This window comes from Melanerpes formicivorus, unplaced genomic scaffold (genome assembly GCF_026170545.1).
Source record: "Melanerpes formicivorus ecotype bairdi unplaced genomic scaffold, bMelFor1.0.p_v2 SCAF_10, whole genome shotgun sequence".
Lineage (NCBI taxonomy): Eukaryota > Metazoa > Chordata > Aves > Piciformes > Picidae > Melanerpes > Melanerpes formicivorus.
The window spans coordinates 22821902-22837588 of record NW_027142362.1 but is presented as its reverse complement, the minus strand read 5'-3'; the positions used below and the strand labels follow the sequence as shown (position 1 = coordinate 22837588).

The following is a 15687-nucleotide window of genomic DNA, read 5'->3' as shown; positions in this document are numbered from 1 at the left end:
TTATGTCAGTGACAAATAGCTGGCTGGGAGCTATGGGAACTACCAGCACAGGGATGGTGACCCATCCAGGCAGGATTTTCCGGTTTTCTCAAGGGAAAAAAAAGAAAAGCTCTGTGTGGGTCATTGACCTGCTAGAATTTTATACAACCAGTAGCAACCATTTGAAACAACTTTAATCACAGCATTTCCCTCTTTGCACCGTTTGGATTATGCTCTGATGGCTGAACAATTTTTCCCAACCTGGATGAAGCTAAAGCTAGTTTCTGACCTCCCACGAAGTTCAATGTCTGCATTGTCATCTAATCAGGGAGGGACAGTTTCTGTTCAAGACTTTACCTACAGTTCACAGCAGCTTTTCTACACATGCACATCTCCAGGCAGAGGGAAAACAGAAACCCTTGTATTTGTGAAGTCTTGCGTATGATCCCACGCATTTATAAGCAACTGAACTCTTTGTTTCTGTGGTGTTTTTTTTTCTCTTACCCCCTAGCAGAGAAAACAGACCAAGTCTATGCATCCATTATTGTAAATGAACGAGGTGCAATCACATCATCACAGGACTACAGAGTACTTTATGACTACACAGCCCAGGTAATGGAAGTCTTCAAAACACGTATTTCATAACGTCAGATTTAAAACAGTGACACTGATCCAAACACCTTGGAAGCGTTAATTCTGTGAAGGAGGTGTGCTCTTCACTTTACAGCTAGGGTCACTTGGAGAATTATTGGTCAAGGCCACATGCAAAAGCCAGGAAGCTCAACTGCTGTTTCTTGCTGCACCAAGATGAGATGTCTTACAAGTAATCCTAAATTAGTGCTGAGCTGTTACAAATTCCTCCTAGAGACACAGGAGACCACGACCACATTGAAGGCTTTATTTCTTAAGGGATGATGGCTAAGGATGCAGCACTGTGCATTCTGAACTCCCATCTCTTATGAAATGCTTTTCTAGGGAGAATGGCCACAGATTGCTCATGTGACAGATGAGTATGTGACAGGTGCCTATCCCTAGATAACTCTCCTCATTTGATCTCACTTATCATCTGAAGAGTTCTGCTCCAGTTTAACACACCAGCTGTCCATGCTGGTGGGGAATGAATCCCATTAAATGACACTTTCCCTCTACTTCCATGTTGCAAGTTTCAGAATCACAGGTCCACATACTAGAAGACTGTTACAAAGAGCAACCTGCATCCTTAATTGGGATATTGATCTCTCACCAGCTTCAGATCTATCTGAGCATAGCACCATTAGAAAAACCTTATGAATGGACTGGTTATGAATATTTTCTTACTCAGATGGACTCCAGACTCTGGGACGCTCGCTAAACCATCAGCCTTGCCTAGTGGGAGTCTCACAGATAAATTACATGTCCATTTAAAGGTTCATTTTATTAGTGTTAGTGCTCAGCACAAGGAGCAGCATCCAGGAGGTCTTATGTTAGAGCGCAGAGAGACCCTCACACCAAGGGACCTGGCAGCAGTAGCCAACATTGAAGAAATGCTGGCATGTGACAAAAGACAGCCAGGTAAATGATGAAAACCAAGAAAGGCCTGGAAAAGAGTACTTTCTGTTAGCTACAGCAGCATGCTGGCACTTTTTGTTACATGCTCTTTGTTTTGCTTTCTTTTAAAGACCCTTATTATTTACCTGCAATGTCATCCAAACAGAACTGGAAGTACCTTTCTGTTAATGGTAGTTTCCCTAAGGATCTCTGTCTGGTCCTTACTCCGGGAGTTGCCTTACAAATATGACACACACGGATTTGCCCCGCTGAGAAAAGAGCCTGTTACTACTTTTAGTATATTGTACATTGAGACCTCTCACTTCAAGCCTGTTCTTACCTACTCAGGTGCATTAAATTTAGATTCCGCTGACACATCAAATATTTGGAGCCTCCCTTACCCTGTTTTCTATTTTACTACACTGCAGGTAGCAAAGTGGTTCCCTACAGAAAATAGGCCAGCACCAGTGAAGGGACTGATAGCCACCTGAGAGCTCAGCAATAGCTTACTTGTAGCTGCTCCATTTGTCAGGGAGATAAAAGTCACCCAGCTCAGGAAGAGCTGCTGTACCTTCACTGGTCACTACTGTTCCCTATTAAAAGAACTGAGAGACCTACTTATGGACTGGATTAGCAGAGACACTGTTATCATCTCCCCTAGGAATTAAGATGTGCACTGTTTTATTTAGCAGCACCCGCACAGCGGAGGTGCTTTAGATCAGTCATACTTAACCCTTTCCAGCCTTCCCCAATGATGTAACAGTCAAGTTGCTGGGGAAAAGACAGCGTGGAGACTGGGATATTTGAGGGTCTAAAGGAAACTGTCAGCTCAGTAAGTGCTTAATCTCACATTCTCTGGCCTTTCAGGCTCATTCCCAATCGGGACACTGGCAGACTGTTGATGAAAGGCAGGGTTAAAAAAACTCCATCAGATACATGTATGAACCTTCCTATGCTCTCATACTAATCACATTTCCTTTCCCTGCCTTCTTTCAGAACATGGATGAACTGGACATCAGTGAAGGAGACATTGTAGTTGTCATTGAAGAAAATGAGGATGGCTGGTGGACAGCAGAAAGGAACGGGCAGCGAGGCTTTGTGCCAGGGTCTTATCTTGAAAAGCTTTGATGAAAAGAACCCCCAGTCCCCAGACTTTCAAAAAACTTCTATTATGGAAAACAAACAGCACACAAGCTCTGCTTCAAGCAACCCTAATATTGTCTTCTACAATTACCTGTCAGGAAATAACCAACTGACCACACTGTACTCGTCCTCCCTCCTGGCTTACTCGCCCAGCATCTCCTGGCTTACATTGTCTGTGCAACTGTTGTCATCTCAGAGAGATTAGGACCTGTATTTCTTAACCAAAGTTCTTCCTACCATCAGCACATTGTGCTGCCACCAGTGTTGCAAAACTTTGAGTATCTGGGAAGAAAACCCTGCCCAGATCTTAACTGTGCTAAAGGAAAAAGATCAAGGAAGCAAGTGCTTTTCTTCAGGATGGAGGATTGCCTCCAGCCAGCCTGTGAGCCAGGAGTTCCCCTTGATAGTGCTCATTCGAGTTCCCCTTACAGCGTGTGGTTAACTAAGGAGAAATGTGGGGAGCTCTCCACTGTTCTTCATCAGAGTCACTGATGAAAATACAAACAGCAATGGACACAGCTAGAGAGGAGCACCTGACGGAGTGAGACACATCAGTAGTAAGAAAACAGAAGGCATGGCCATCTCCTGATACACTGAAATCCATGCCTGCCATGGCTGTGGGTTCTGGGGCAGCAAAACAAGGACAGATGATGAGCCCAAGGCTTGCCTATGTCTTGGTTGGATCATTTCCCTGACACTTCCCTTGTATTTTTTGTCTAAAGCAACAACAAAACCAACACATAAGTAAAGCCTCCAGCAGTGCTGCACTGCCCTGACCCTCTGAGCACCACAGAGAAGTGGCAGTTACCTCATGCAGTTTGCATACCCATGCCATCAGTGTATTCTCCTTTCAGCTCCTCCATCCACTTCTCTAATTCTTCTGCCCACAGGCTTCTCGGTCTCTAGCTGCTACCTACAGCTTCTGCATCCCTGGGACTACAGGCATGGAGACATCCTGGTTCCTTTCCAGGCACTTTTAATGTGCTTGCTCTGCAGCAAGCCCTCTTCAAAGAAGTCACACTGTGCAGGTTCGCTGTATTTCATTGATTTCAGCTCTATCAGTCTTTCACTATTAGCATTTCAGAACATTTCCAACTGCCACTGTACTTATCAAGAGATCAATAGATACTTTCTGCCATTTCTCCCTTGTCAGTATTTGGTGATGGTTTAAAAAAAACGTAATTGGTGCTTTAAAAGTGGTGCTTCAATCTGAAGTGGAGAGAGCTATTTCTGGGGGCAGAATGACCTTGTTTGCCAAGGTTTCAGGTCTCAAAACTAAACCAAGTCCATGAAAATGAATCAAATTGCAAGCCAAAAGGCACAAAGGAGAGAGGAACTGTTAGCTAAGACACAGCAAGAAAGCCAAAGAGAAATTTAAACAGAAGAAACAGCTGTAACAGTCAATGAAATTATTCCTTAAATGAAAGAGAATGAAGGTCAGAGGCACCTGCAGTGCCTTATTCTAATTTCTTGCTTCAGGAATGGAACACAAGTTAGGGCGGGCCCTTTTTCTTTATCTCACTGCAGTCCTTTGTTGTACAGGCACAATTGTCCTTCCCACACTTCCCCAGGGCATGATGCAGCACATCTGCATGAGTGCTGAAGGGCTCTCAGCTCAGGCTGAGTGCTGCAGGAACCTGAATGGCATTTAAGGCACTAGGTTATTCAGGCTGAAGAGGCTGACAACAGGTTTAGTATCATAGTATCATAGTATCAGTCAGGGTTGGAAGGGACCACAAGGATCATCTAGTTCCAACCCCCCTGCCATGGGCAGGGACATCCCACACTAGATCAGCCTGCCCAGAGCCTCAGCCAGCCTGGGCTTAAACACCTCCAGGGACAGGGCCCCAACCACCTCCCTGGACAACCCATTCCAGGGCTTCAACACTCTCATGGGGAAGAACTTCCTCCTCACATCCAGCCTCAATCTCCCCACCTCCAGCTTCATTCCATTCCCCCTAGTCCTATCACTCCCTGAGATCCTGAGCAGTCCCTCCCCAGCCTTCCTGTAGGCCCCCTTCAGATCCTGGAAGGCCACAATGAGGTCACCTCAGAGCCTTCTCTTCTCCAGACTGAACAGCCCCAACTCCTTCAGTCTGTCCTCACAGGAGAGGTGCTCCAGCCCTCTGCTCATCCTCCTGGCCCTGCTCTGGACACCTTCCAGCACCTCCAGATCCCTCTTGTAATAGGGGCTCCAGAACTGGAGGCAGTACTCCAGGTGGGGTCTCACCAGAGCTGAGCAGAGGGGGAGAATCACCTCCCTTGCCCTGCTGGCCACACTTCTCCTGATGCAGCCCAGGATCTGGTTGGCTTTGCGGGCTGCAAGTGCACATGTTTCTGTGACCACATCTGAACAGAACAGTGATAGAAAGCTGATGCACAATAGCTTTCACCTAGGCCACTGCACTGTGTAAATGGCAGCCGTCAGAGCCAACCACACTGCTCGTTATGGACCATACCAGAGGAAACCTAAAACACAAGAGGTTTAATACAATTGCTTCTTGAACCACCTTCCATGAAAAAGAACTGTAGTACACCCACAAATACTTAAATAGCTTTAGGTAGGTATTTCGATTTAAAATAGTAACCCATTGAGATGGGTTTGTGTGACACACAGATTGTGCTAAGGCTCCTCACTACTCTGGGGGCTCAGATAGCCACACACAAGACACTGCAGTACTCAGTCCTGGTTACCCTGAAATCCTGCTACGGATCAGTTTTGCTTACACGTACCACATGGCCTATATCACTGGCGGTCAGCCAGTGGAATGGTGACTGCTGCTTCTATTCCATCAGGTCATCACATTTTTGCTGTTAAACCCAGGAAACTGGCTTCCTTTCTGTCTCTTCTTCTGTCAAGTAAATACTGTTCTAAGTGCTATAGATGTTGTAAAACCTGTGTCATAGTATTTGGTTCCCACATGCAAACTCCAAGGCTGTTCAGGAAATAAAATGTAGCACCAATGTTTTCTCTGGACTCCATTCCTCTTCTTTACATTGAAGAATTTGGCTGATAAGCAGTTATCAAGCCATATAATGGCAGCTTCCCCCTATCATTGTGACAGCACTTGTCAGAAATAGAAAAGAGATAACAAGAAATATCCACAGCCTCTGAAGACACCCACGTTAGACGTCATCCACCCCCCACCAGCAGGGGAAACAGAAAGGTCAAATGTACTGCTTTAATAACATTGCCTTAATAACAGCATTTCCTCTCCAGTTTGGTAACACTTGGGCAACAGAACTGAGGCATTCAGGTAACTTTCATTTGCAGGCAGGAAGGGAAACTGAAATGGGCCTGGGTCAGTGGAAGGCAATCTTAAACTAAACTCCAACATCTTTGATTGGAATTCTGGAAAGCAGCCCTGAGGAGAGAGACTTAGGGGTGCTGGTGGACAAAAAGCTCAACAGGAGCTCTCAGTGTGCACTTGCAGCCCGCAAAGCCAATCAGATCCTGGGCTGCAGCAAGAGAAGTGTGGCCAGCAGGGCAAGGGAGGTGATTCTCCCCCTCTGCTCAGCTCTGCTGAGACCCCACCTGGAGTACTGCCTCCAGTTCTGGAGCCCCTATTGCAAGAGGGATCTGGAGGTGCTGGAAGGTGTCCAGAGCAGGGCCACGAGGATGAGCAGAGGGCTGGAGCTGCTCTGCTGTGAGGACAGACTGAAGGAGTTGGGGCTGTTCAGTCTGCAGAAGAGAAGGCTCCCAGGTGACCTCATTGTGGCCTTCCAGTATCTGAAGGGGGCCTACAGGAAGGCTGGGGAGGGACTGCTCAGGATCTCAGGTAGTGATAGGACTCAGGGGAATGGAATGAAGCTGGAGGTGGGGAGATTCAGGCTGGATGTGGTGAGGAGGAAGTTCTTCCCCATGAGAGTGGTGAAGCCCTGGAATGGGTTGTCCAGGGAGGTGGTTGGGGCCCTGTCCCTGGAGGTGTTTAAGCCCAGGCTGGATGAGGCTCTGGGCAGGCTGATCTAGTGTGGGGTGTCCCTGGCGATGGCAGGGGGGTTGGAACTAGCTGATCCTTGTGGTCCCTTCTAACCCTTACTGGTACTATGATACTATGAAATACTTCTGGTATGATTACAACCTTTCATTTTTACTTCCCTCCTCCACCCACACCCACACCCTCACCCCCCCCAGGGATGCGCCAAGCAACAAACAGGGACAAAATAACAGTGGCAAAGTCAGGTGTTTGTCAAGTTAATGCCTATTTCATAGAACACAACAAGCAGACTTTCTCTTTATTGCCAGTGTCAGTGTTCTGGCTTTGGGTGGGTTCACACACAAAGAGCTGTTCCCAGAGAACAAAGAATATGCTTTTGCCAGCTGCTCTGCAAGAGGGGAACCTCATTATCTACCTATAGGCTGTGGCTAGTATGTATATACACTAATTGAAGAGAAGTTACAGTAAAGTTACTGAGCTTGTTTTGAGCAATTCCCCTCACAAACCACAACATTTTAGGGAGGGACTGAGGTTTGACACCAGCTGCTTTTCTAGATGGGTTTTAGATTTGAAGAGCGTGGTCATGAGACCACCGTGAGAAAAAGAGCAGTGCAAATCTGTGCTGCTATTCCGTTAACTGCAACAAGAATTCAAAGGTTGGAATTAGGCAGTCCAGCCCAATGGTACACTTAAACCAGACTGAGACAGCACATTATTCTCTTTTACCATGTTATTATTAATTAAGGAGAAGAGGAGGAAACACTGTTTAAAAATACCATTTAACCACCAACAACCATATGTAATTAGGAAATGTCTGTAAGCGCAGCGTGAGGCCCCTCTTTGCACAGCACAGGTTTCAGCTGCTGCATATTGCATTAAGAGCCCACAAGCCAGCAGTAAAACTCAGTTAAACAAAATAGTGCCAGACTAGAAAGAGAGATGATCCAGGTGACCCAGCTCTAGGATGGCCAACCACAGAGAAAGGACCTCCTGCAAAGCTCATGAGTCCGTTGCGACAGACAGACAGCTTCCAGAACTTTTTACAACCAGTCAGCAAGAAAGCAACCCTTTTACAGCTAAGCAGCGAGCAACAGCAGGAGCACAGCGGCTGTTCAAGGCTTGAGCTGTTTGCTGCCTCCTTGATGAAAGTGGCTTCAACTCTGCATTGCAAATAACCCTTGCATACTTCAGCCAAAGTGCTGACACATCATATACACAAGATACAATCAGTAACAATTCCTATCTCGGACTGCTTCTTGCCTTGCTTCTTTAAGAGATGCATTCAAAGTCCAAGTCTTTTCCAAAAGTAATATTCTGGGCAGACAGTCCCAACTGCAGCTCAGGCCTCATTAATTACTGAATGACGTGGAAACACATGGATAGCAAGAGGTGATTCATTACAATCCAAGCATCAGGTGTTGTCTAACTGGAGACTGTTGGGCATGCTCACTGCAGCTGAGGCGAAAGCAGGGAGAATAGGTGGGGTTTGCCCCCCAGGAAATGAGACAGTTGTAATGCTAGGTCACATTTGGTTTCTGGAAAGGAAATGGTTCCTAGGGGCTTGCAGGGGTGAGTGAAGTGGTTTTGTAGGGGATAATTCAGTGACTAAATTTTGACAGCAAACCAGGAATTAGTGTTCTGCCTGTAACCAGGTTATCAACAAAACGGCAATGCCCCACCTACTGAGAAAAAGCAGAGAGGGCAAACACCTTTTAGTGAAACAACTGGCCATTATCTATTCTTTTTTGGGTGAGGAAAGCTCAGAGCCAGTTATCTCCAGATTTGTGCCCTCCTGGATAACACAGGGCAAATATGATCTGTTGCTAAAATGGCCAGATAATCATATTTCCATCGAATTAGCCAGTACACATGGTACAGTGCTCATCCTGTCCTTCTACCAGCTGTTAAAGAACAGCTGACACCTGATCTGGCACCAAGCTGCCTGCTGCAACATGAAGAGCACATTTCCAGTTACCACCACTGTGTGCTGCGTGGTTGCAGCATTTCTGTCTGACAGGCAGGCCCCACAGGACCGTGGTGCTGTATTCTGACCAAAAGCACAGACTGAATCTTACTTTGAGATATAAAACTCTAAATCACTGAGACCTCCCAGCAAAATCAGGAGAAATCAGAGCTGGCATCTCTGAAATTTCTAAGAGGAAAGATAAAATCCTCCTAAACCATCATCATAGGCTTAAAAGGTAGCTACCTGCTTACAGCCAGGGGGTTCCACTTAAAGAGGATACAAAAGGCAATTGAGGAAGGGCAAAGAGGAAATGAGCATGCTAAAAGGTTATTTGAAATTAGAACCAATGTAACTTAATTGTGCTAGGCAGAGGAATGCTTTGCTAATTTGGGCAGCAAACACTATTTGCATTAGAAACGCTGTGTCCAGCAGGAGTAGAGAGATGATTGGCCTCTTGTACTCAGCTCTGGTGAGGCCACACCCTCAAGTATTGTGTCCAGTTTGGGGCACCTCAATACAGGAGAGATGTGGAGGTGCTGGAGCCAGTGGAGAGGACGACAATGAAGCAAGGGCCTGGAGAATAAATCTTATAAAGAATGACTGAAGGAGCTGGGGCTGTTTAGTTTGAAATAGAGGAGGCTGAGAGGACACCTCACTGCTGTCTACAACTACCTGAAAGGACGTTGTGGAGAGGCTGGTGCTGGTCTCTTCTCACAGGTAATGACAGGACAAGAGGGAATGGCCTCAAGCTGCCACTGGGCAGGCTTAGACTGGACATCAGGAAAATTTTTTTCACAGAAAGAGTGGTTGGGCATTGGAATGAGCTGCCCAGGGAGGTGATTGAGTCACCAACCTTGGATGTGTTTAAAGGTTGTTTGGATATGGTGCTTGGGGATGTATGATGTAGGATTGAACTTTGTCGAGCAGGGCTGTCGGTTGGACTTGGTACTCCTGAGGGTCTTCTCCAACCAGAATGTTTCTGTGATTAACAGCCCTGAAAGAGCTACTGTTGCACAGTTCTGAAAACATAAAGCCAACCCATGGAATCCCAGTTTTGCTGCCCTTACCATAGCTCCACTAACACACCAAACCAAGAGCAGACACAGGAAGTAACCAGCGTGCAAATTGCTGCAATACTGAACTAACTGTGACTGCATTGGTGGTGCTTTGACTTAGTCTCTTGGACTTGTGCAGCTTCTCCCTCAGGATAACTGGGCACACAGTATAGCTAAAGAAATTCCTGCCTACACTTGACTAAATTTCCCTGAGTGTGGGACTGCACACTTAGGTTTGTTCAAGGAGCCCAGACAAAACTATTCCATGAAGAAATGGTTTCCTCATTCTTCACAAGGGGTCATAAAGCACTTGGACATCATGAGCTGGAAATCTTTCTGGCACTTAGTATTTTTGTGATTGCTCAGGCTCAGCTTAAACAAGCCTGGCACTGGGTGCTGGTCAGATCAATATTTACAATGTCAAATATTGTACAAAAGGACAAATTAGCATTCACAGTGCTGCTGCTTGTATGGGAATGGGAGGGAGGCTGCAGACACAAGACAACACTCACACTCTATGCAGAGTGTGTGTGGGGGAGTTCAGTACATTCCCCTTCACTTTACAAGGGCTCAAATGCTCAACAGCTACATCTAAGCAAGAATTGTTCTGAAATTTTAAGCTGAAAACAGTCCAAGAAGGGACTCCTTGGGAAACTGGTGAACTTTAACCTTCCCAGGATAGGAATGTTAACATAAGTGTGAATGAGAAAGCTTTCAATGGGCTAATAGATGTGAGACATGCTTTGTCTTTAGAGAAATGCTGCACGGCCCTCCTAGTGTCTGAAACTCTTGTGAGGAAGGCAGGCCTAAGTGACACCGACTTTGTTCTGCTAAGGGGCAGCTGAAGGTTTTACTACGGTCACTGCTCAATTCAGCAGCCATGGGGGGATTCAGAACCAAAGAAAACCCCTTATACTAGGAAGAGGAGGCAGCTAGAGAAATGCATCGCCCATGCTCTGCAGAGTCCTGTGCCAGCTTTGTAAAACCAAAACACTTGCTAGCACAGGTCCTGCATTTAACTTCAGCTTGCTCGGTTTGTGTACTGTGTTCTCAATGCACCATGTCCTGGTTTCCCAGCCCTGTGTACTAACACTGCCAGGCTAAAATGATGGCTTTAAGCTTTTAATATGAATGATGTATTTAAATCACAAGAGCACCTTGCAGAGTGTCAAGACTATTAGCAACAAGCACGCTTCCCAAGAACAGGGCATTCTCACAAGGGCTGGAGTGCCAAGAGTGCTTAGTTCTTCTGTGGTAGATAGCAGGAAATGAAAGTTTTGCCTGCTGCCCCTGAGGTGCTTGTAGAGGGCTGGCACAGGACTACACACTGCAGCCTCTGCCAAAGATGATTTATTCTTCTCTCCCTCTTAGTGGAGAGCATATGAGCATTACCCTTATTTACTTCATTTGCTAGCAGCTTCCTTCTGTGGCAAGCATGACCTCATTTCATATCTTACTGCCTTGTCCAGGTGGGAGAAAAAGTTCAGAACGCTCTTCAAAAGCAGTTTTCTAGAGTGATTTCTGCTTTGGTCAACAGATGACTGCTTCTGCATGAAAGGCAGCCTAGATGCTCCCAAGTCCTCCAAATGGCAGTGGTTCACTTAAGCTTTTTATTTGCGTGAAGAAAACCAATTCCCATTTTTCAGTCACAGTCTGATGCTAGCAGAGGTCTGAGACCACAGGAAACCTGGAAAAATTGAAAGTCAGTTTTTGAAATGGGGCAAGAGTCCCATGTGGTGAAATGGTCTGCTGCCTGCACCAAGATGAAAGCAAAGCTATTTTCTGGAGTGACACCAGGAAAAGCTCTGTGGTCCCATACTACTGTGGCTCACCAGTTCTCTGTTGCATGGGACAAACAAGCTTAAACTTTGCAGAAGTGCTGCTTTGCTTGGTCCAGCAGTGTCACTGAGTGAGGCTCAGCGTGTGCTCCTGTTACAAGGAGAAGGGTGCAGGAAAACCTAAGATCCACTGCACTTACTGACTTTGTTGCATTTCAGTAGGCTTTAGTCAGTAGTGGAGTCCCCCAGGGATCAGTGCTGGGCCCCATCCTCTTTAACATCTTTATTGATGATCTGGATGAGGGCATTGAGTTCATCATCAGTAAATTTGCTGATGACACCAAGCTGGGGACAGGAGTTGATCTGCTAGAGGGTGGAGAGGCTTTGCAGAGAGACCTCGACAGACTGGACAGATGGGCAGAGGCCAAGGGCAGGAGATTGAACACATCCAAGTGCCGGGTTCTGCACATTGGCCACAACAACCCCATGCAGTGCTACAGGCTGGGGTCAGAGTGGCTGAAGAGCGGCCCAGCAGAGAGGGACCTGGGGGTGCTGGTTGATGGTAGGCTGAACATGAGCCTGCAGTGTGCCCAGGTGGCCAGGAGGGCCAATGGCATCCTGGCCTGCATCAAGAACAGTATGGCCAGCAGGAGCAGGGAGGTCATTCTGCCCCTGTACACTGCACTGGTTAGGCTGCACCTCGAGTCCTGTGTCCAGTTCTGGGCCCCTCAGTTTAGGAAGGAGGTTGACTTGCTGGAACGAGTCCAGAGAAGGGCAACGAAGTTGGTGAGGGGCTTAGAACACAGCCCTGTGAGGAGAGACTGAGGGAGCTGGGGCTGCTTAGTCTGGAGAAGAGGAGACACAGGGGTGACCTTTTTGCTGTCTACAACTACCTGAAGGGAGGTTGTAGACAGACAGAGGTTGAGCTCTTCTCCCAGGCAGCCAGCACCAGAACAAGAGGACACAGTCTCAGGCTGTGCCAGGGGAAGTTCAGGCTGGAGGTCAGGAGGAAGTTTTACACAGAGAGAGTGATTGCCCATTGGAATGGGCTGCCTGGGGAGGTAGTGGAGTCACCATCACTGGAGGTGTTCAGGAGGAGACTTGACAGGGTGCTTGGTGCCATGGGTTAGTTGTGTAGGTGGTGTTGGATGATAGGTTGGACTCGATGATCTTGAAGGTCCTTCCAACCTGGTCTATTCTATTCTATTCTATCTCAGGCCTAAGATGAAGTCAGTTACAAGATCTGCTACCTCTGTATTGTGGAGGCTATCAATGCTGCTATCACCACATGTACTTATCTCAATTCTCATCTAAAACTCCAAGCACTGAGAAAATCTCACAAGCTGTCCTTGCTATCAAGACTTTTTTCCCTTGTCTTTTTTTAAACCAACTTCATTAAATTGAGCTTGTTAGATCATTTTCCTCACCTGTTTAATAGGACAAACACACCTGATCCTGTCTTACTAAACTAAGGGCTAAATGAGGCTCTAAAACTCTCACCAGCTTCCTGTTAGGTTGGTGAAAGGCAGCACAGCACAGGACTTGCACTGCAATGTACTCAAGTCCCTTTAACAGCGGCAAGAACAAACAAAGCTCAATTAAAACACACCCTCAAGGCAGTTCTAATCCCATGTGTTAAAAAGCTCTGGATGAGCTCAGGCTCACTGCTGCAGGCAAGCTACGTGTTTGTATGCTCCACATAGCATACACATGTTCAATCTCTCCCTGACTTGGGCAGCCTGAACAGAGGCCTTGCCGTCTCTCCAGAAGGCATCAGACACAGGGGGCTTGGTGGAGCAGCCATTTCAGCTGTGCTTGCAAGGGTGAAGCCAACACGCTGCTAGCTCTATCAAGCTGCAAATCGAAGTATTGTCAAGCAACACACAGAACAGATCCAGCCACCCCCTTAAATCAAAACACAAGCCTTTCTCCTTCCCCAAATCACTAGTAGGGTGGCTAGCATTGACAGCTTGACTGACTGAAGTAGCAGTGAAAGGAGTAAATGCTGAACAGAAGTGGGTACATCACAGCATTATCAGCATTTGACAGCATAGTGGAACATGGAAGTGTAATCGGTGTAGTACAGGGTAATCAGTCCTACAGAGCTTCTATCAAGGCTAGCAATGGGGTACCAAATGTTACTTACTATCTCCATATTTCCTATGCTGCAAGACTTTACTGTAAGAGAGTTGACTTTTGGCAGTCTGCGCTACAGAAGACAAACTGCATCAGATTAATTAGTGGAGGGAGACTAGCAACACCCTACATATTCAAGAACCTTACATAGATGGAAGAAACTTCTTGCAAGTACTCAGTCATTTTAGAGGAAGCAGTTCTGTTCTAAGTAACTCAGAAGTAGAAACCCCTGCCTATCAGCATTACTTGAAAGACAGGCCCATCCTGTTCAGACTTCCCCACTGTTCTTAAATAGTAATGTGGTTCTTCAATACTAACATGGTATCCGGATGGCCAAGGCGGCCAATGGCATCCTGACCTGTATCAGGAACAGTGTGGCCAGCAGGAGCAGGGAAGTCATTCTGCTCCTGTACTCAGCACTGCTTAGGCCACACCTTGAGTACTAAGTCCACTTCTGGGCCACTCAGTTTAGGAAAGACGTTGACCTGCTGGAACATCTCCAGAGAAGGGCAACAAAGCTGGTGAGGGGTTTGGAACACAAGCCCTATGAGGAGAGGCTGAGGGAGCTGGGGTTGCTTAGTCTGGAGAGAGGGAGGCTCAGGGGAAACCTTATTGCTGTCTACAACTACCTGAAGAGAGGGTGTAGCCAGGTGGGGGTTGGTCTCTTCTCCCAGGCAACCTGTGACAAAACAAGAGGACACAGTCTCAGGCTGCACCAGGGGAGGTTCAGGCTGGAGGTTAGGAAGAAGTTCTTCACAGAAAGTGTGATTTGCCACTGGAATGGGCTGTCCAGGGAGGTGGTGGAGTCACCATCACTGGAAGTGTGTAAGAGGAGAAAGAGATTAAATGGTGTTGGGCGATAGGTTGGACTCGGTCTTGAAGGTCTTTTCCAACCTGGTTAATTCTATTCTATTCCTTGCTCAGGAGCAAAAACTACTCTAAACTTGTAAAACCAAATCTCACTGCAATGCAAAACTTCTGACTCAAGCCAAAAAGCTAAGATGCAAACCTTGCTTAGACTGCTGGGCAAGGAGTGAAGCAGAGAGGCACATGGCTTCACCAGCTTGCTAGAAGCAGTTTGTAATAGCACTCTTAAACTCCCAGGACAGAAGCCTAGCACTCTACTGTCAAGTCTTCTCTGTTATCCAAACCCACATCCTTTCAAGAGGTATGTGGCTATCCTCCCTTCAAAGAGGTGTGTTCAGGTTCTTGACAGCATAGCTTCTTCCTGACTTGTAACTTAAAGCTGACTACTTTTTGAATCATCCTTAGCTTTGTTTTATGCAAGATAAGTCTGCTTTCAAACCTCCCCATGGCCGATTCTTAGAAGCCATGGTCATCTTGATCTTACTAGTCTGGGACCTTACCAAACATCTACAATGTGCACTACAATGTGATGCAAATAATCCTTAAATTCACCAACGCTTCTGATAGCAGATTCTGTTAGCAGGCTTGCTACTGCATCCAGGATATTTAAAGCCAGGGTCACAGGCGGCCTTTCAGATTACTAAGCCTGTACTAAGAATGAAGATCCAAACCCCAAGAGCCATCTGAAAGCCACCTTTAGAAGTAAAGAATTCCAGAAATGTTACACTGCTCTAGAAGTTACAACTGCAAACTCAAATCCCACACCAGATATATTTGCCCTAACAGACTGCACATATTAGAATTACTTTTTCCCCTGTGATGTTTCTGTGGGGATTGGAGACTATTGTGTTGATGTCAGTTTCTCTGAGTGTGTCTACTTCACAAAATAAAGCACATGAGCAGCCAGTAGAAATTCTAAACATTCCTGGTTTCTTCAAAGAGCAAGGCAGCTGAAGCCATAGAAAGCAGAGCAGTGACTAAGCATCAGAATGACATAAGACACATGAATGCATAACTAACATACAGCAGGTACAGCATTGCTCTTCATCCTCCACCGTTGAGGTGAGCGATTCTTCCTTAATCACAATGTCGGGCTTTCCACCATCTTCGCCCAACTTTGCTGTGCTTCTTGGTATTGTTTCCAATAAAAAGAACAAACATGATACAACCAGGCTTGCACCAAACTTTAAATACAGATGTGGTTAAGTGAAGCCCCTTAAAACTGTTGCTTTCACACTGAAGCTTATGGTTGAAGTACACCAAGGTTTGGGCAAACAGACCAGAATCTTCCACGGAAC

At 46.4% G+C, this 15687-nt stretch overlaps 1 protein-coding gene across 2 annotated transcripts in view; it reads left to right on the top strand.

The window, feature by feature from the left end:
• Window positions 1-5613, top strand: part of PSTPIP1 (proline-serine-threonine phosphatase interacting protein 1) — a 71108-nt gene extending 65495 nt beyond the window's left edge. The window contains exons 14-15 of one of the 2 annotated variants that reach the window (XM_068144273.1): window positions 494-591; window positions 2503-5613. In XM_068144273.1, the coding sequence (XP_068000374.1) occupies window positions 494-591; window positions 2503-2634 (230 nt within the window). In that variant the 3' untranslated portion in view covers window positions 2635-5613. Of the gene's footprint in view, window positions 1-490; window positions 592-2502 lie in introns of both variants that reach the window. The other variant, XM_068144272.1, reaches the window with a different exon arrangement.
• Window positions 5614-15687: the final 10074 nt, after the last annotated feature.